General features: G+C 38.2%; 1 protein-coding gene and 1 long non-coding RNA gene across 5 annotated transcripts in view; one reads left to right on the forward strand and one right to left on the reverse strand.

Annotated features, from left to right (window-relative positions):
- Window positions 1–21,701, forward strand: part of CPB2 (carboxypeptidase B2) — a 51,838-nt gene that overhangs the window by 19,357 nt on the left and 10,780 nt on the right. Inside the window, exons 3-8 of the mRNA XM_004054478.4 lie at window positions 1,376–1,500; window positions 3,176–3,284; window positions 6,808–6,909; window positions 11,723–11,827; window positions 18,274–18,384; window positions 20,939–21,032. Of these exons, the coding sequence (XP_004054526.1) occupies window positions 1,376–1,500; window positions 3,176–3,284; window positions 6,808–6,909; window positions 11,723–11,827; window positions 18,274–18,384; window positions 20,939–21,032 (646 nt within the window). The remainder of the gene's footprint in view (window positions 1–1,375; window positions 1,501–3,175; window positions 3,285–6,807; window positions 6,910–11,722; window positions 11,828–18,273; window positions 18,385–20,938; window positions 21,033–21,701) is intronic.
- Window positions 1–21,701, reverse strand: part of LOC109029432 (uncharacterized) — a 48,602-nt gene that overhangs the window by 15,706 nt on the left and 11,195 nt on the right. The gene's annotated exons all lie outside the window — the stretch shown is intronic.

Below are 21,701 nucleotides of genomic sequence, written 5' to 3' on the forward strand. Positions count from 1 at the left end.
AGCAGAGGTCAAGACTAGACTGGAGGAGCAAGCGATGAGGGGAATGCAGTTGGAGGATAGAGGCGGGAGCTGGAGAAGGCAGGGAGCATCATCAGACCATGTCATAGCTCTGACACCTCTGCAGAAAGGGGAATTTTTTTGGAGAACCTCAGACTATAGGGCAGGTCCAAAGAAGGCTGGGCTAGGTCAGTCTCAGTCTGGCAAGAATGGGCCTGCATTAACACTTCCACAGGGCTCAGTTACTGGCTGGCTGCAGCCCTGAGACCACATGGCCTCAGCTTCTAGTGGGTCACCAGGGCAGCCACTGAAAACACCAGCCAACTGTATTTCTCTCCACCGAAGAGCGAAATGGTGCATATTCATGACCACCACATCATGGTAAAGAGGAAATACTACAAGAGGAAGCATCTGAGATTTAGAATTCTAGTTCTTGTTCTGTCACTTCTAGGTGTATGATTTTAGATGTCAGGTATGAACCTTAATTTCTTCACCTGAACAATGCAAATAATAACACCTGCCTAGTCTATATCAAAGCGTTATAATTATCAAAGGAAATGAGTGTGAAAGTGCTTTGAAAAAGTATGTGCGGTGGCTCGTGCCTGTAATCCCAGCACGTTGGAGGGCCGAGGTGGGCGGATCACGAGGTCAGGAGATTGAGACCATCCTGGCTAACACGGTAAAACCCCGTCTCTACTAAAAATACAAAAAATTAGCCAGGTGTGGTGGCGGGCGCCTGTAGTCCCAGCTACTCGGGAGGCTGAGGCAGGAGAATGGCGAGAACTCGGGAGGCAGAGCTTGCAGTGAGCCAAGATCGCCCCACTGCACTCCAGCCTGGGAGACAGCCAGACTCCGTCTCAAAAAAAAATAAACAATAAAAAATAAAAAAATAAATAAATAAAAAGCACATTAAGAGAGAAAAAATGTAAATCTTATTGGAAGCCTTTTTAAAAAAAGGAACAATGACATGATGATAATTACAAGAACATGAAATTTTTATTAAATAAAATCAATGTTTAATCAACTTTCTTTCTAGAAAAAATTGTTTCCTTTCAAATATCTGATGTACACATGCAATTTTACAGTTAAGCCATGAATATAGTCATTCATTCATCATTGTCTCATCAAATATTTATGGATTATCTTGTATATTCCAGGCCCTTTTATTTTTTTTTAGCAACTAGAGTTATAGAAAGGAATTTTTAAAAACTCACTGCAAAATAAATGTTTATATTACCATGTGTGTGGATGGGGACCAGCGCCAGGGAGTGTCCTTTTCATACTCCTTATAGATAAAACTGTCATGGCTCTAGCTACAGATGAGAATGATGTGAACAACTCTTTTTTAATTTTATCAATTTTGCCCCTTCAACTGTAGATCGTTCTCTGGCAGCCGGTAACAGCTGACCTTATTATGAAGAAAAAACAAGTCCATTTTTTTGTAAATGCATCTGATGTCGACAATGTGAAAGCCCATTTAAATGTGAGCGGAATTCCATGCAGGTAGGCACCGTTCAATACATATTGAGTAGTTATTATAAACACCTACTATGCATTTGACTAGGGTATGGTATAATTGCTTCCTGGAAAAATAAAATGTATTAACCATGGCAGCATAGAAGTCTCTGACTGGACCAAATGGACTGGTGATAAAGCCCAAGGTCCAGCTCTGTGATCTTGGATAAATCGTTCAACCCCTCATGACCTCCGTCCCTTATCTAAAATGCAGGTTAGACTCAGTGATTGGTAAAGCCTCTCATAGTTCCTTTTTCTCTGACTCTGTACCCAGACTCAGGGAGCAAAACTGTCGTTTGCCTTGGTAGGCTTTTTGATATCTCCTGAAAAAGCAGCTGCGGGAGGGGATTTAGCTTCTGCTAATTCTTCTTCACAAAGACAGTGACCATTTCTGAATGTCTGGCTTTAAAAAGAGTAACAGGTGGTTGGACTCTGCAGAGATCTCGGGTTAGTCTGGCACTGCCCCTTACCACCTATATGACCCTGGGGGAATTATTCACCTCTCTGCTCCCAAGTTTTGTATATTAAGGGTAAAAACAGCACAGCACCTACCATGTGGATTAGAAATGATTTCCTTTTCTTAAAAAGTGTATCAGGTACAATTTCTGCTCACGGTCTAGCCTTCTTCTTATGGAGTCTCCTGTCTAATATCTCCCCTCCATATCCACTGCCCAACTGCCAGTACCTTCCTGTGGCCTGGCCCATTGAGACCATGCTCTCTTCTGTGTATCAATGGGTGCCCCCTGGATAATATGCTATGTTAATTATTAGTAATATATTATAGAGTATATTATAGGTGTGTACTGTTTTCCAGGAACTGTGCTGAACCTTTCTATTAATTGACATTGTGTCTATTAATCTTTATTTAACCCCATGAAGTAGATGCAACCCCATTATACAGATGAAAAAATATCCTTACTTATAAAGGAATTTTTCAGGGTAAATCAGAAAGAACATGGCAGAGTTAGGAGTCGAACTTAGACCTTTCTGATGTCAATGCTGCGGCTTTTATTTATTGGCCTAAATAAAAGTAAAGAACCCTTTATTAGTATGATAGCTAACTTTCAACTTGTCCATCTCAGGCGATAGAATGCCTGAATTCAGTTAAAATATTTGCCTGGTTAACAAATGTGGTGCTCTGAAGAGAGCTTGAATGAGATGCCTTTCCTGTACTTCCCTTTTCCTGTTCTATTTCTTTGGCTCTGCAGAACATCTGATGCAGGTCAATGGGGGGAAAAATAAGAAAAAAAAAAAGAAAGAAAAGGCTTTTCTGCTGCTTCTTCCTCTTTAACTGAAAACAGCATAATACAGTGTTAGTCTGGATTGAACAAAGGTACATTAATCCATATATTCGTATAAAAGACACTGAAGAATCACCATTGAGTAATGTTGGTAATGGTGGGAAAGGGTGGTTTTTATGGAGGTCCTGAAAATATACGTAATAGGAGCTACTTTTTCTCTAGTGCCCATGTAGGCTCTACTGAAAGGGTTTGTCAATCAGTTTATCACAATGCGAGATGTCTTACTTTTACCTTGATGAAATGCTTATGAAGTCTCTTAGTGATTTTTTTTCTTCATGCTCACCTGCTGTGCCTGCAATGGGCCATGTGGGAAGATCCACCCTCTGCTTGGAAACTAGCTCACTCTCTGTTTCATCACCTAGTGTATTGCTGGCAGATGTGGAAGATCTTATTCAACAGCAGATTTCCAACGACACAGTCAGCCCCCGAGCCTCCGCATCGTACTATGAACAGTATCACTCACTAAATGAAGTAAGTCATCACACAGCTCTTCAAAGCTACTATTTTCATTTAACCAGTATTGCCATTTCAACCAGGGGAATATTCAAGAATCACAATTGGTGGAAGATGGTAAAAAATAAAACACATACACACTTAGGTTAATTAAATGGTGGTCATTCATTTTTTGGTAGATATCTTCCCTGAGAAGACTGCATCATATTTGGTAAACTGCAGGATGTTTGTCTACAGCTAAGAATATCTCTAACTGCTGGGAGTAACACTTTATGCTATGGAACAACAGAAATTAAAGAATAGGGGCTTTTAATTAAAACTGCCACCAAAAAATTACCAGTCCAATTAATCATGTCTCTTTGGACCATTACCCTAATTTTACTATTACTAATTACCAGATTAGCTCACTGAATTAAAGGAATATATTCACTTATATTTAATACACTATAACTAATTGCATTTTATTCCTTAGAAGGAAGCTATTTAAACTAATAATAATAATAATGCCTTTGTTTTAATCTTTAAGAAATTGGATTTTTTTTTCTATCAGTACTTACAGGTTCCACTCCTTCTAGAGAGAACTTGAGTAAGATGTTGATGTGCAGGTGAGACCTCAGCAAGCTTTCACGTAATCCACTAAAAGCCATTCCCTGTATTTGTTAGTTGAAAGAATAAATTTGCAGGAGAACTTTCTTTTTTATATGATATTCTCCAAGTAGTAAAAATACCTTGATACCTTTTTATGAGTATGCAGCTATATTGCCTAATATAACTATTTTTGTCATCTTTGACTAAGTGCCCAGAAACTATTAGGGACCATATCCATATTTTTAAGACATATAAGACTTAGGTAATGAGAATCAATTTTATGTATATAATCTTTAAAAGCATCTGTTCCTTCCCAGTTAATTAAGCCAGAGTCAGTATGCTTCTAGAATGTGTGCCTGGTTGATTGAGGGGGCCTTACAATTGCACCCCCCCTTTTTTAATCTCTCCTACATCTATCCAACTTAGACCACCTCTCTCCAGCATGCATCAGCACGACTGCATGAGCAAACTTGATGCAGAGAGGCTTCATAGGTGGGATTTGCAAAATACAGAAGGTGAAACTGTCACTGCTGTGATAAGTTTAGTGGGGAGAGGGGAATGCCACAAACAGAAGTATTTTTAAATATTTGTTAAAACATATTTTAATTGTTTTGTTCAAAAAAGTTATGTTTTCTTACCATGTCTTCAGGAAAGAGTTGGAATGACACAGGAGGAAAAATTAAGCACATGGCTCTATTAGTTTTCTAGGGCTGCAGTAATAAAATACCACAGACTGTGTAGCTGAAATCACAGAAATTTGTTTTCTCATGATTCTAGAGGCTAGAAGATCAAGGTGTCAGTAGGTTTGGTTTCTACTGAGGCCTCTTTCCTCAGCTTGTAGGTAGTTGCCATCTCACAGTGTTCTTCCTCATATGCCTTTTCTTTCCTTTTTTTTTTTTTTTTTTTTGAGACAGAGTTTCTCTCTGTCACCCAGGCTGGAGTGCGACAGCACGATTTTGGCTCACTGCAACCTGCACCTCTTAGGTTCAAGCAATTCTCCTGCCTCAGCCTCCAGATTAGCTGGGACTAGAGGCGCATACGACGACGCCCAGCTAATTTTTTGTATTTTTAGTAGAGATGGGATTTCACCATGCTGGAATTGAATTCCTGAGCTCAAGTGATCTGCTCGCCTTGGCCTCCCAAAGTTCTAGCATTACAGGCGTGAGCCACCACGCCCAGCCTCATATGACCTTTTGTTTGTGCACATGCATCCCTGGTCTCTCTCTGTATATCTTAATCTCCTCTTCATATAAGGACACCAGTCAGATTGGATTCGTGCCCACTTTAAGGGCCTCATGTTGACTTGATCATCTCTTTAAAGGCCCTATCTCCAAATACAGTCACTTTCTAACCTACTGGGAGTTAGGGATTCAACACACGAATTGGAGAAAGGGGTACAACATCTACTCCTTAACTATGACATTATAGAAAACGTCTTGTGCTTCTCTCAGCACCCCCGCCCCTATTATTTTCTAAGAGGTTCATAGGAACCATAACCATTTTGCTCTCAGAATATTCCTCTAAGTGCTTCTTTCCCTTTGATCGGTGGTCTCTTGATCAGCCCTCCCTACAAGATGGCCTGGTGGGCAGCAGAGGTTATTTTGTCATTGACTCACACCAGGAGATCTTAAATGATCCAGTGTAGGGAGAAAGAAACAAATGGCCAACAATTACTTCTTAGAAGAAATGGCGAGAGAAAAGAGTTCTTCAAAGGATGTTACATTATTACCCCAGCTTAGTTTGAGAAATGAATAAAGTCTGTTGGTTAAACTGCCTTCATATTATACAGCCTCTCCTGTTAGAGGAAATCTACTGAAGTATCAATGCATAAATTATTTTTTTGTGGTAGCTTTCTCAGATGTATTTATGCCTAGAAGAGTAACACAGGAAATGGAGATTCAATTAGGAAATTGCTAATGGTTACATTTCTGACACCCCAGACACTGACAGGGTTGGTACTTGGTGGCAGGTGGGCAGGAGCCCTTAATTCTCAGCATGGGGACAACCACTCACACCTACCACTCATGCTGGTTATGTGATCTCAGAGAACCCAAGGATAAATGGTGCTCCAGTTTTTACCAGCTAGGATTGCTATTTGAAATCACCTCTAGAAAAGTTCCCAGAGATAAAGCCAGGGTTTGATTGCTTCTGTTTCAGAAGGCATCAGAGTTTAAGAATGGACCCTGGAAAGTTGGTCCAAATTAAAACATAACCCAGTTCAATCCCAGCAATCCCAAACCAGACAATAATTCAATGCTTGCTTTGAAGTGGGTGCTAGCCTAAAGTCAGAATTTTTTTCTTTTCTTTTCTTTTCTTTTTGCTTTTTCCTTCCCCTATTATCTTGACAGAACCTCAAATACAACTGGACTTCCACCCAAGAGAGAGGTCCAGAATCGAACTACTTCTTGGGGGGATAATTGAGTTTGTTTGTTTTTCCTCCAGATGGTCCCCACCTTTGCCTCTCATCATTGTGCCAATCTCACTGTGCTTGCACAGGTCTTTAGTGGGAAACAATGATGCTTCCATTTATCCTGCATGAAGACAGTGCTCAGGGCTCCCTTCATCTTGAAAAGTACATTTTTAAAAAAGTCTCATATAAAAGTGAACTTTTGAATGAATGATAACAAGAATTTCATACACAGGGGCAGTGACTCAATGTGATGACTTTAAAAATAACTTTCAGGGGCCACAGTTTATAGATTAACTTTTCCTACCTCATTATAAGTATCTTAGCACTTTTTCACTCTTTCTCAAAACCTTGACACTTATCACAACTTTAATTTTATTAATTTCCCTAAACAGCAGAAGAAACACCCTGCCCTAAGTGCTTTAGGTCCTCGTGCATTCCACATACAGAGGTTTTCCTTTCTCTGAAGAAGCTGTCTGCTTCCTTTGGTCAGGGAAATACTTTGAACTTGGCTTCGTGACTAACCTCTGGTTTCCATTTTGCTAGATCTATTCTTGGATAGAATTTATAACTGAGAGGCATCCTGATATGCTTACAAAAATCCACATTGGATCCTCATTTGAGAAGTACCCACTCTATGTTTTAAAGGTATGTTGTGGGGAAAGTTGTTGATCTTTCAATGTGAGGGGAGGGATTAATTCTCCAGTCGTGTTTGTTAAAACTTGAGTTTGTTTCCTTTGAGTTCTGAAAATATTTGCATTACAAGTGTTCCTCAACTTTAATACCTGGCTATTTAGGGGTTGGTTATTTTTCCCATTAATAATACAGTCTTGTCCTGGTCTGTATGTCCTAATCTCCTCCCACAAGGACACCAGTCAGTCTGGATTAGTACCCACCCTAAGGGCCTCATGTTAACTTAATCACCTCTTTAAAGGCCCTATCTCCAAATACAGTCTCTAGGGGGTTAAGGCTTCAGTTCTAGATGAATCCCAGTTCTAGAATTAACTCTGTTTCTGTTTATGTGACATTAGATAAGCCATTTAACATTTCCATAAAATGAAGGAAGTGGTGTTTATTTTTTTCAAGTCCTTGTTTTATTTTCGTTAGTGGACAAACACTATTTCTGTTAGGGGACAAACACTAACAGAAAATAAAACAGGGACTTGAAAAAATAAAATTAAAAATTAAAAAAAGTGGTGCAGCTTTTTGATGTTAATTTTTAAAAATTGATACATAATAATTGTACATGTTTCTGGGGTACATGTGATTTTTTTTCTCCCTCCCTCCTCACATGTGATGTTTTGATACATGCATACAATGTGTAAATCAGGGTATTTGGGATATCCATCACTTCAAACATTTATCATTTCTTTGTGTTGGGAACATTTTAAGTTCATCTTCTAGCTATTTTGAAATATACAATAAATTATTGTTGATTCTCGTCACCCTACTGTGCTACTACACACTAGAACTTATTCCTTCTATCTATTTTGTACCCACTAATTAATCTCTCTTTATCCCCCTTTCTCAGCCTCTGGTAATCACCATTCTACTCTCTACCTCTATGAGATCAACGTTTTCCATTCCCCATATCAGTGAGAACATGTAGTATTTGTCTTTCCCTGCATAGCTTATTTCAGGGCATGTTGCTGCAAATGATAGGATTTTATCCCTTTTAATGCCTGAGTAATATTCCATTTGTTATCCACATTTTCCACATGGATATCCACATTTTCTTTATCCACATCCACATTTTCTTTATCCATTCATCTGTTGAAGAACACTTAGGTTGATTCTATATCTTGACTATTGTGAATGGTGCTGTAATAAACATGGGAGTGCAGGTATCTTTTTGATATACTGATTTCCTTTCTTTTGGATACATACCCAATAGTAGGACTGCTGGCTTATATGGTAGTTCCATTTTTAGTTTTTTGAGGAACCTCCACATTGTTTTTCATAGTGGCTGTACTAATTTACATTCCTACCAACAGTGTACAAGGGTTCCCCTTTCTCCACATCCTCTCTAGCATTTGTAATTGCCTGTCTTTTGGATAAAAGCCATTTTAACTGGGATGAGATGACATTGCATTGTGGTTTTAATTCACATTTCCCTGATGATTAGTGATGTTGAGGATTTTTTCACATACCTGTTGCCCATTTGTGTGTCTTCTTTTGAGAAATGTCTGTTCAGATTCCTTTCTCATTTTTAAAATTGGATTATTTGTTTTTTTCCTTTTGAATTGTTTGCATTCCTTATATATTCTGGTTATTAAGTCCCTGTTGGATGGATAGCTTGCACATATTTTCTCCCATTTTTTTCTTTTCACGCTGTTATTTCCTTTGCTGTGCAGAAGCAAATTTTCAGTTTGATGTAATCCCCTTTATCTATTTTTGCTTCTGTTGACTGTGCTTTTGAGATCTTACCCAAAAAATCTTTGCTGAGACCAAAGTCCTGAATTGTTTTCCCAATGTTTTCTTCTAGTAGTTTTATAGTTTTAGGTCTTACATTTAAGTCTAATCTGTTTTTAGTTGATTTTATATATAAGGTGAGAGATAGGCATTTAGTTTGAATTTTATGAATAAATTTTTTCCCAATACCATTTATTGACAAGACTGTCCTTTTCCCAATGTATGTTCTTGGTGCCTTTGTTGAAAATGAGTTAACTGTAGATCTGTGGATTTATTTCTGGGTTCTGTATTCTAATCCATTGGTCCATGTGTCTGTTTTTATGCCAGTACCATGCTGTTTTAGTACTTCAGCTTTGCTCATTCTGTTCAGCATTGCTTTGGATTTTCAAGATCTCTTATGGCTCCATATGAATTTTAGAGGTTTTTTTCTCTTTCTATGAAGAGTATATTGATATTGACAGGGATTGCATTGAATCTGTAGATTCCATTGGGTAGTATGGACATTTTAACAATATTAATTCTTAAGCCCGTGAGTATGAGGTATCTTTTCATTTTTTTGTGTGTTCTCTTCAGTTTCTTTCATCAGTGTTCTATGATCTTAATTGTAGGTCTTTCACTTCTTTGGTTAGATTACAGGTTTTTTTTTTTGGTCATTGTAAATGGTATTTCTTTCTTGATTTTTCTTTTAGGTTGTCTGCTATTGTTGTATATAAATGCTACTGATTTTGTGTGCTGATTTTATAAGCTGCAATTTACTGAATTTATCAGTTCTAACACAGTTTTTTGGTGGAGGCTAGGTTTTTCTAAATATAAGATCGTGTCATGTAAAACCAAGGATAATTTGATTTTTCCCTTCCAATTTAGATGCCTTTTATTTCTTTCTCTTACCTGTTTGCTCTGGTTAGTACTTCCTGGTACAGCTTTTGAAACTAAAGTAAGACCAGGACAACAAATCCCAGCGAGGGACAAACAGCAGGACAAGGCTGAAGTCCTTTGCAGTAGGGTTCTTATGATGGTTTCTACTCCAATTGCCACCCATTTGGTTATTTATTTTCAGATGCAAAATATTATGCAAGAGAAATTGATTAACCTAACTTGGATTGGATGTCTTCTCTCTTGAATAAATTGACCTTAGTAAAGGTCAGTGAACATAGCCACAGCCAATTGTTTTCAGAACTAGGAAACAACTCTATAGTTCTGTTTTCTACCTCTCTCTCCTAAAAAAAAAAATTTTTAAAGCTCTGGAAAATAATGTAGTCACTAAAAATGTACATTTAATTTAGTAACATATAATTTATGCACAGTATCCCAATATTATCTAAATTGTGATAGGTGAGCCTCTTCAGTCATTCAAAGATAAGACTTTGGGTTAGGACTTCTCAATTTTAATCTGTCATTTACAAGAACTTACAGTGCAGACTCAAGGCAGACATATGAAATGTTGGGTCCCCTTGGTCATTGAGTTGGTCAATCAGATTGGATCCATGTATCATGGCATATCCACCCATGACATTTGCTTTCAGCCATGTTGTGTGTAGTCCTTGGAACATACTTATCTGGAACCTGTACACGTTGAAAAATCATGCATTCTGGATGGTTTGGTCCTACTCTTACTTGATCAAGGATGTGCAGATAATGTGAGTCTCTGGGATTTTGCCAACTTTTCGGTGTCAGAACCAGTGCCAAGAAAATTGGCCCAGGACTTAGAAAGGTCAAGTAAAGTAACTAATGCAAAGTAATGCAAAGATTTTCTTTGCATTGAGTAGATTAAGCTAGGTATTTCTCTTTGACTATACAATTTGACGATTAGTGGCCAATGCCATTGGGCTTTCTCACTTACTATCCTGTTAAATATTGCTAGCTCCAAGTTAGGAAAAAACCTCCTGGAGTGGTTCAAATGACAATCTAAATATCTAACTCTTTCTTTTTCTTATTTTGGAATTGCAAGTCTACATATTTGTTTGATTTTACAACAGTCTTCTCCCTTCCCTCTATACCAGTGGTCCTCAACCCCTGGGCTGCAGACAGGTACCAGTCCATGGCCTGTTAGGAACGAGGCCACACAACTGGAGATGAATAGCCAGCGAGCAAGCATTACTGCCTGAGCAATGCTTCCTGTCAGATCAGTGGCAGCGTTAGATTCTCACAGGAGCACAAACCCCACCGTGAACCGCGCATGCAAAGGATTTAGGTTGCATGCTCCTTATGAGAATCTAATGCCTGATGATCTGAGGTGGAACAGTTTTATCCCCAAACCATCCCCACCACTGATTCCACCCCACCTCTGCCCCATCCATGGAAAAATTGTCTTCCATGAAACTGGTCCCTGGTGCCAAAAAGGTTGGGGACCACTGCTCTACACCCTAAACTGTGTTGTAGCTGACTTTTAAAGGCAAATACATTATGATTAATTTTGGAGGTGTTCTTGATAATTCTTCTAAAGACATCAAAGGCTATTATTGAGAAAAGGTTGATGATTCTTATTCCAGAGTTAGCAGCTTGTGTTAGCCCACCATACTGGGAAAAAAGCCTCTGTCCCTGGATTTGCTGGTAAGTTCATGAGAGGTTAGATGTGTGCTTCTTTTTGTGTGAAATAAAGAAATAATCCACATAAAAAAAAATATGCACTCAGGAAAATCTTGAGGGAGTTTTTGCTCCGGGTGTGTCTCCACACCTCCCGAGGACCCATTTACCTCTAAATGAAGCATGAAGACACAGCCCAAATCATTAGTTCTCTGGTCTCTTCTTTGAAACTTCCACATGCAGCTCTGACATGACTGCATAATTGTGGGAGGATAAAAACAGTTTTAAATCAAAGAGTCCTGGCTTCAAACTTCAGTTTCAATTCACACCAGCTTTGCTGCCTTAACTAATGTCACTGAGTATCACCAGTGTTTAAATTTCCCTTGAGAATTTTCAAAGAAATGCAGAACAATGCATATCTCAGAGATTTGCTGAAACTATTAAATATAAGCACTATATAAATGAAAGTTATTATCCTGAAGCTTATTGTTACTGTTTTTGCTACTTTTGGGGTTTCTTTGAGCAGGTTTCTGGAAAAGAACAAACAGCCAAAAATGCCATATGGATTGACTGTGGAATCCATGCCAGAGAATGGATCTCTCCTGCTTTCTGCTTGTGGTTCATAGGCCATGTAAGTATTCACATTCTCTTAACCCTATTTCTCAAAATGGTGCCCAAGATCACCTGTGTCAGACTCAACTGGGCTATTTATTAAAATGCATTTTCCTAGGTCACATCATGAAGCTTGGGAATCTACAATTTTCACAAGTTTCCCAGGTGACTTTTATGCATTAGTAAGTTGAAGAACATGACTTCAAGCATTTAAATCACCCAAAATATTTTTGGTCTTTTCTACATTTCTGCCTGGAGCTAAACAGTGGAAAATGATTAAGAAATAGTACATTGATTATAATATGTTTACTAAGTAGCGGAAAGGACTGAAGGAATTATCTAAGTTGGGGCCCAATTAATTTATTTCTCTTTTGGTTTTAATTATCCAGACATCTTTTGCCACCTTTGCCCTTGGAAATTGAACATAAAGCACAACATTACAGAGGTGAAACAGAATATGTTTTCTCATATGTCATAATAGGGAATTTTGTTCCTGAAGAAGGGTTTTGCATCAAAAAAGCCATATATAAGACAAACTGTATGTTGGAAAAGTAAAAGATATAACGACTATTAACCTCCCTGATGAATGAAAACAGTAAAAATTATGCTTCAAATCCTATAAAATGGGCATATATGTTCTCTACACTGATTTCTACAAAGAATCATAGCCACTGGAAAAATAACTCGAAATATGTGTCTTTCTGATAATGATTTTTGCAGTCTTTGCATTCACAGATACATAGTAACAGAATAAATGAGTTAGGAAATTAAGGTATTGGCACTTATTAAGTACATCAAGATAAAACTGTTTCTGTCTTTGCTTGACCTTGACAAGTGCAACATCCCTATTTGCCTTCATTCACTGTGAATCTTCTATCCTCCATTCTCCATGGATGGGAGCTGCAACCTCCCTGAGTCTACTGGAAATTCCCAAACACCATTGGTACTACCTTGGCCAAATGAGGATGATTCCAACTGATCAGACCCTTAACATATCCCAGTCACATCATGATCTGGAACCTTCCCCAAGTTGAGTAGTTTGGTTATTTTAGGTAGTGAAGGGAGCAGCAGTTAATAGAGAAAGGTCCAAAGTAGGAGAGTAAGAACATTTATTTTCCATTCTATCACTGAACATGAGAAGGGCCAAGAAGAAACCTCCATTCATATTGACTCTAATTTATATCGGTGAGGTTGTCCCTAATGACTGCCCTTCTCACCCTGACACCTCTGCCCTCCTATTAGACATCCTACCCTCTACCCAAACTGCTTGCTGAATCTTTGTAAGATTAAATTATTTAATCCACAAATATTTATAAATTGCCTATGATGTTTCAGATCCTGGAAATACAAGGATGAACAAAATATAGCCCAAGGATCTCATAGCTGAGTATTTTGCTCCAACAATGTGAACCTGATTTGTGTAGCCCAAAGAAACATAATCAATAAGGGCTTTTTAAATAGACATTTAAACTCCATTCTTGCCTGCCTAAAACTAATTCAGATCATCTGACTCTCTTAGTGCTTCAAAGCACTGGAGGAGGGAAAGTAAAATAAAATATTTACCTTTCAACAATTGTGAAGGTAGGTTTTATATTCAAAAACTAAACCACCCAAAGGCAAATTAAAATCTTAGCTTTTAAGTCTCTCACTCTTTTCTACAACTCAATAAGGATTTCAAAAATCTTATAATCTAGTCTCAGTGGAAATCCACTACACTACACTTTGAGAAGCTTGAAGCCAGTCATTTCTTTCTAAGCTTCTCATTCACGTACTCTCGGGAGGCAAATTTAGATCCTTCTCTTTCCACAAAGGCAGAGCTGAGACCAATTTGTGCATGACTGCATCACCAAGCCAAAATCCGGCACAGGGCTGGCACATCGTAGGACCCAATGAATATATGTTAACCATCACAACTTGCCAAGTACTTTTTCTGCCAAATGGCTTTTCTCACTGCTAACCTCCTGCCAAACCTCTGCCCTAGAAAACTCTCATCTAATTGCACACAAAGTTAGAGCTCTACAACCTCAGGGCCTTCACAGAATTATCTCTGCCCCTCCTCACCACAGCTGACACATGACCTAAGGACACTGCTCCGTGGTGGCTCCTTCAAGTAGAGGGGCTGCTCTTTCTTTCACATCACCATGTGCTGAGAGGCCTGGTGGAGTGGATCAGCATTCTCTTCTCCTGATACTACCAGTGATCCTTCTCTTCTCAGAAACTTACACAAACTGGTTGCACTCTTATTTTATTGCTATCGTGCACTGACCTTCAGATAATTTCCTGGTACCCGGTTCATGATTCTTTATTCCCCTCCAACTCTTGCCATCATTCTGAGTGAATTCAAAGTCCATGTTTGAGAGTCACCTAACAACGTATCTTCACAGTTCCTTGTTCTCTGTTCTACTAAACCTCATCTCAACTCCTCTTTAGCAGATTTCTCCTGCAGCCATCCTCTGGATCTCAGAAGTAATGTTTTGCTGATCCTTAGACCCAGAATGTGGCCATGGACAGCAACAAGGAATGTTAGAAGAAGCCATCTAGCAATGTAACTTCTTAATTTCCTGTCTTCTCTCATTTCTCACCCCTACTATGACTGCTTTTTTTTCAACCTTAGTATATTTCTAGTTCCTACACAGATCGACATCATTTTAATTTATCAGTCCCTTTCCAGGAACACTTTCTTCACTAATTGGTCCCATCACAAATTCACCCGAACCCTCAATTTCTTGCTCCCTTGACCTGCTCTTCTGGAGTTCCAACCCCAAACACTCCACAGAATTAAACATCCTTTTTCTGAGCCACCTTGTACATCTTGCCATTGTTTATTATCATACCTATATTAATAGCATTGAACTGCTGCTTTTCCCTTTCCAACTTATCACTTCTATTAGCTTTCTGAAGGCAGAGACCAGGTCTAAAGTAATTTTTTTGTTCCCCATAACCTGGTATATTGTTTGGACAACATAATTGGTGCTCAATATCCCCTTGTGGAATTTGAAATTTAAATTAATGTTGCAGGTTTAGGCTGACATACAATTTTGGGTTGCAGAGAGTATCTAAACAGTACCTACTGTTGGGATAAATACTTTATTGTCATTGGCTACAGTTCAAACTATACATACATATATAGAGATTGGAGTAAAAACTGAGACGGATAGCTCTCTGATATATTTGTAATGGTAATGAAAATGACATTTTGTTTTAAAATTTTGCCTTCATGTGTCTTATTTTTTTTTAGCAACCCCATTAACTGACCTATATGTCGTTATGTACTAATTTATTATCTGTCAAATGGTCACTGGTTAATTCCTAGGCAGGAATTGTTGTTGTTGTTGTTGTTTAGGGCCACATTAAAGGCAAAGCTTGAGTGCACCCCAGGCAAAGTGAGAGGAAGAGCTGAGTAATCATTGACCACAGGCCAGCTGATGGGAATCAATCCCACCCTCTCATCACTCACTCAGTCTTACACTCTTCTCCATTCTCCTCTATTCTTATCTTCTTTTTCTTTTTTACAGAGGCTTCTCAATTTATGGTGGGGTTATGTCTCAATATACCCAATAAACAATCACAACTGAAAATATTCTAAGTAAAAAATGCATTTAATATACCTAATCTACCGAATACTGAATATCATAGCCTAACCTTCCTTAAATGTGCTCAGAACACTTACGTTAGCCTACAGTAGGGCAAAATCTTCTAACACAGAGCCTAATTTATAATAAATTGCTGAATATCCATATCACTTATTAAATACTGCACTAAAACTGAAAAATGGAATGGTGGCATGGGTATGGTTTCTACTGAATATGCATTGCTTTTGCGCTATTGTAAAGTCAAAAAATCATAAGTGAAATCATTGTATATTGCAGACCATCTCTAGTAGGACAGGATTTCAATTATGTTACTTGCCATGTTGGTAAATCGTACCTTCAACAAATATTTATTTGTCGTCAGGCAAAATTTCTTTAGCCACTTTGAAAAACAATGTGGAAGTTCCTCAAAAGATTAAGTATAGAGTTACCATATGACCCAGCAGTTCTACTCCTAGGTGTATACCCAAGACAAGTGAACACATATGTTGACAAATGATTATAGCAATATTATTCATAATAGTCAAAAAGTGGAAACAACTCAAATTTCCATCAACTTATGAGCAGAAAAACAAAATGCAGCATATTCATGCAATGAAACATCAATCAGCAATAAAAAGGAATGAAGTACTGATTCATGCTACAACATAGATGAATCTTGAAAATACTATGCTAAGTAAAAGAAACCAGATACAAAATGCCACATATATTATTCCATTTATATGAAATGTCCAGAATGGGCAAATCCACAGAGACAGAAAGTTCATTAGTGATTGTCAGAGGCTTGGGGAAATGGCAGGAGGGAAAGGGGAGTGAGTTATAATGGGCATAGGCATGCGGATTTTTTATGATGAAATGTTCCAAAAATCAGATATTAGTGATGGTTGCAAAACTCTATGAATACACCAAAAACCGCTGAATTTCACACTTTAAAATGGTGAATTTCTGGAATGTAAATTATATCTCAATAAGCCGTTAAAGAAAAAATGGGCACCCCTTCCTTCGGGATTGTAGCTATAGCCACACTTGAAGGTGTGGCTTGGCACACAGCACAGACTTTATCTCAGCCCTCACTCACTCCTTCTGTCTGGAGTCCTACCTATTAGATAAAGAAATAGGTAACATTGTTCTGGGCCTAACATTGGTCATCTCTCAGAGCATAACTTTTTGTAGAAAGATTCCCATCCAACCAGAGGTAAAGGTAGGAAGGAAATTTAAAAAGTGAAGCAGAAAAAGAAATTCATATGCTGCATCTATTAAAAGTTTGGCCCATGTTGTAGAAATGAAAATGAGAAATGCTTTATTATTTTAAAAGGAACAGGCTCTCCTAATATTTTTCTAATAATGAATGCTACATTATTACTGAAAAGTGATGCTAACATAAATTTATAAATTCGTAGCATAAAAATGTATTTAACTGGTTGCTCGACTATTTAAAACATGGCTTCCCTGGAAACCATCATTCTCAGCAAACTAACACAAGAGCAGAAAACCAAACACCACATGTTCTCACTCATAAGTGGGAGTTGAACAATGAGAACACATGGACACAGGGAGGGGAACATCACACACCGGGGCCTGTCGGGGGTGGGGGGCTAGGGGAGGGAGAGCATTAGGAGAAATACCTAATGTAGATGACGGGTTGATGGGTGCAGCAAACCACCATGGCACGTGTATAACTACGTAACAAACCTGCATGTTCTGCACATGTATCCCAGAACTTAAAGTATAATAAAAAACAAACAAACAAACAAAAAAACAAAACATGGCTTCCTTCATTCTACAAATTTTGCTTCCTTTTCATTAACCTTTTATTTCTGACCTACAGTAGATTTTAAAATAACTTTTTTCTTTCCTTTCTCTCCGATTTCATAAGTATTTATTTATGGCAAAGATTTTTAATGTGACTCTTGTGATTGTTCTAGGGAAATATGAATATAATATTTTAAACGTTTAAAGGGAAAATAGTAAAGTTTATAAAAGGCTTGTTTTTATTTTGTCAATAATGAAAAAGACATTTCTTAACAATGTCATGAGTATACTTTAAGGCAACAAACAATTATAAACTAAATTATATATTTAATGTAATTAAATGTGAATTAAATTAAAATATAGCAATGTTGCCACAAATTAAGATTTTGAACCAAAAGCTTTGTCCTAGATGAAATGATTTGACCAGCTAAAATTTGTCTTTATAGTTCTCCTGCCTGTACATTTTGTCATTTTGGGGTAAACTTCTCAGTCACCAAATTTGGATGCCATTGGATCACATTGCAATATGTGCCACTAAGCTGGATGACTCTAAAGTAGAGAGGAACAAGTTTGAGATGATGTCTGTTAGGAATTCATAGCCAGTACCTAGGAAAAGCTACCCTAATTCTACAGCTAGATGATCAAAGCCTTGGGAAACACACTCAATTCTAGCAAAACTTGAGCTCCACAAGTTCTAAGGACAATGTAGCAAATATCACGTAATCACATCTGGGGATAAAACATGGTAGGTAGTTTAAGCTCTGATGAACATGAATTACAGAAAAAGGAGCTAAACTAAATCTAGGTTTTTGTTTCCTTAAATCTTCTTAGTGGGCTCTATGGCTTTAATAAAGAATTAATTTTATTTTTTAAGGAAAATTTAGAAAGTTTATGGTTCGATTGTCTGCCTTCATTAACTAGGAAGACTGGACCACGTGTAAGGCATTTATCACCACTTCGTAGCACCCTAAGTTCAGTTCTTTTGAGGAATTAGCACTCTTTCTGAAAGTTAAATCTGCAAATCTAAACATGCCAAATGACAAATTAAAAAAAAGAAAAAGAAACACACTAAGTTTAGAAGAACTTAAAACATCTAATTAAATATACTTGGTTTAATTTGCAGATAACTCAATTCTATGGGATAATAGGGCAATATACCAATCTCCTGAGGCTTGTGGATTTCTATGTTATGCCGGTGGTTAATGTGGATGGTTATGACTACTCATGGAAAAAGGTAGGAGAAAAGGCAAAGAAGACAAATCATGTTCTCCTTGGGGATATAGGATATACAGGTTGAATTATTCATAGAATTCTGGATCTAGGCACGATGGCTTTATTATTAATTTTTTAACTTTTATTGTGGAAAATGTCAAATATATATATAAGTGCACATAATTGTGTAGTAAACTTCTATCTACCCATCACAGAGCTTCAACAATAATTAACTCATGACCAGTCTTGTTTCATCTATATTCTCTCTACCCACTTCTACCTTACTCATTTTATTTTGAAGTAAATCCTAGGTACCACATCACTTCATCAATAAATATTTCAGTATGCATTTCTAAAAAAAAGAACTCTGAAAAAAATAATTATAGTATAATTATACCTTAAAAACTAGCTGTTTCTGAATACCATAAAATATTGCCAGTATTTTCAATTGTGTAATAACTTTTTTTTTTTTTTTTTTTTGAGATGGTGTCTCGCTCTGTCGCCCAGGCTGGAGTGCAGTGGCACGATCTCGGCTCACTGCAACCTCCACCTCCCGGGTTCAAGAGATTTTTCTGCCTCAGCCTCCTGAGCCGCTGGGACTACGGGTGCCTGCCACCATGCCCGGCTAAGCTTTTTGTATTTTTAGTAGAGACAGGGTTTCACCATATTGGCCAGGCTGGTCTCAGACTCCTGCCCTTGTGATGCACCTGCCTCGGCCTCCCAACGTGCTGAGATTACAGGCATGAGCCACCTCGCCTGGCCTCCTAACTTTTTAAAAAGTATGTTTCTTTGATTCTGGATCCAAATAAGGCTCTTACATTATGATTGGTTTATATGTCTTTTAATTCTATTTTAATCCATGAACTCACATTCCATCTTTTGCTCTTTCTCTCTCTTCTTTTTTTCCTTGCAATTTATTTGTCAAAGAAAAGAGTTTCCCATTATCAGGATTTGCTAATTGCATTACCATCTTGTAGTTTAACATACTCTTCTATCTGTATTTTCTGGTTAATCAACATTGTGATTCATGTAAAATTACTCAAGCAATATGAAATACTCTGCTTTCTAATTTAAAGAGGGGCACATAGAAACATTACTAGGTATATATAAATTTAGAAAAACCTACTTGAGTAGCACATATAAATACTAAGAGAAATAAGATTAGTTGGTGTGATTGGAAACATACGGAATTACACATGAATTATTTCATGTAGGAGGTAATTTATGCAGAAGATATGGAAATGGCACAGGAGATTGAGGAAAAAGTCATCTCTGGTGAGAGGAATACTGTAACTGAAAATTTTGTAGGTGGAGGTGGGCAAATGCCAAACTAAGTAAATGAGAATTACCTAGCATAATGCCTAACACAAATTTGGTGTCCAATGAATGGTCATATCTGTAAACTGATAATAAAGTATATTTACACCTTAACCTGAATCACAGTGGAATTCAGTCACCCTTTAGATTTCCAGCTTCCCAACTGTTCTTTGTATCATTACCCTATTATTAATTCCCACAGTTTGAGAACTTGATATCCTCCAGGGCCTATTGTTGCCACGGAACCACAGGCCTGGGAGTGGTAACAGGCTGGAAGGCTTGGCGGAGGGTTGGTGAGAGTAGGAGAAAAGGGTGCTACATCATCCCAAACTCAGAACTTAAATGAAGTATGTGCAACTCTTTTTTTTTTTTTTGAGACGGAGTCTTGCTCTGTCGCCCAGGCTGGAGTGCAGTGGCAAGATCTCGGCTCACTGCAAGCTCCGCCTCCCAGGTTCATGCCATTCTCTTGCCTCAGCCTCCCAAGTAGCTGGGACTACAGGCGCCCGCCACCACGCCTGGCTATTTTTTTTGTATTTTTACTAGAGATGGGGTTTCACCATGTTAGCCAGAATGGTCTCGATCTCCTGACCTCGTGATCCGCCCGCCTCGGCCTCCCAAAGTGCTGGGATTACAGGCGTGAGCCACCGCGCCCGGCCTGTGCAACTTTTTACATGACCAAACTTTTCCAGTTTACCCCAAGAACCCAATAGGGAATTTGCTTTATATTTAAAAACCAGAGTCAAATCAGCACAATCGAAGAAGTCATCAGATTAAAGGTGTCTTCACATCTCCACCTTTTCTAGCTTTGAAAGGGGAGTGGTGAATTCTACCTAAAGAGAGCATTTTAACTTATGACTCAGTGTTGAGTTGAGACACAAAGTTATTTTGCTTTTCTTCGAAAGAGCTCAGAATGACCCTGTGCATAAAATTAATGTAAAGGAAACAAGACTAAACAAGAAGGCTAATAAGCAGCCTAGTGGAATAAAATGAAATCTTTATTTGTATCGGTCAAAATTGATCAAATATTACCATTTTGTTTGGTTCAACTAAAATAGTCTGAGTGGATGTGATTGAAACCCGGATAGCAATAGGGACCATGCAAAGGAATATTGCAACAACAGTGATGTGATGAAGCCATGCAAGGTATGGGATTGAAGGAGAGAAAGGCAATTCTGGCTTCATGGACTTTCAAATGCATGTCTTTCCTCAGGCCTTGAACGTGGCTACCCAGGTTGTCTGTTTGTATTTTGTTTATGTAGAATCGAATGTGGAGAAAGAACCGTTCTTTCTATGCGAACAATCATTGCGTCGGAACAGACCTGAATAGGAACTTTGCTTCCAAACACTGGTGTGGTAGGTTGTTGGCTTTATTTCTCGCAATGTCTCTTCGCTGAAAGGGTGATGTTCACAGGGAAAGGCCCATGAATTCAAATTAAATACAGAGCTGGCCTGTCTGAATCAGGGAATAATTTAAATGATAAATGCTTAGGTAAATGTAATGCTGCGAATGTTGGCCAGAGTCAGCAAATCACTTTGGCCTCTCCTCTCTCCTGTTTCCCTATCTTTAAAATAAGAAAGTTGAATCCGTTTTTTAAGATCCCTTCTAGCTTCAAAATTCTAAAATCTATTATCTTGGAATAATAAAGAAGTGACAGTTAAAGATCCTATTTTAATAAACAAAAACATTCATCATTAGAATATCAAAGACCTGAGATGGGGGGAGGACCTCTCTTTTTTTTTGAGACAGAGTCTTGCTGTGTTGACCAGGCTGGAGTGCAGTGGCACAATCTTGGCTCACTGCAGCCTCTGCCTCCTAGGTTCAAGGATTCTCCTGCCTCAGCCTCCCAAGTAGCTGGGACTACAGGCATATGCCACCATGCCTGGCTAATTTTTGTATTTTTTTTAGTACAGATGGGATTTCACCATGTTGGCCAGGCTGGTCTCAAACTCCTGGCCTTAAGTGATCCGCCCACCTCGGCCTCCCAAAGTGGCTCACAGGAGTGAGCCACTGTGCCTGGCCTG

This window comes from Gorilla gorilla, chromosome 14 (genome assembly GCF_029281585.2).
Source record: "Gorilla gorilla gorilla isolate KB3781 chromosome 14, NHGRI_mGorGor1-v2.1_pri, whole genome shotgun sequence".
Taxonomy (NCBI): domain Eukaryota; kingdom Metazoa; phylum Chordata; class Mammalia; order Primates; family Hominidae; genus Gorilla; species Gorilla gorilla.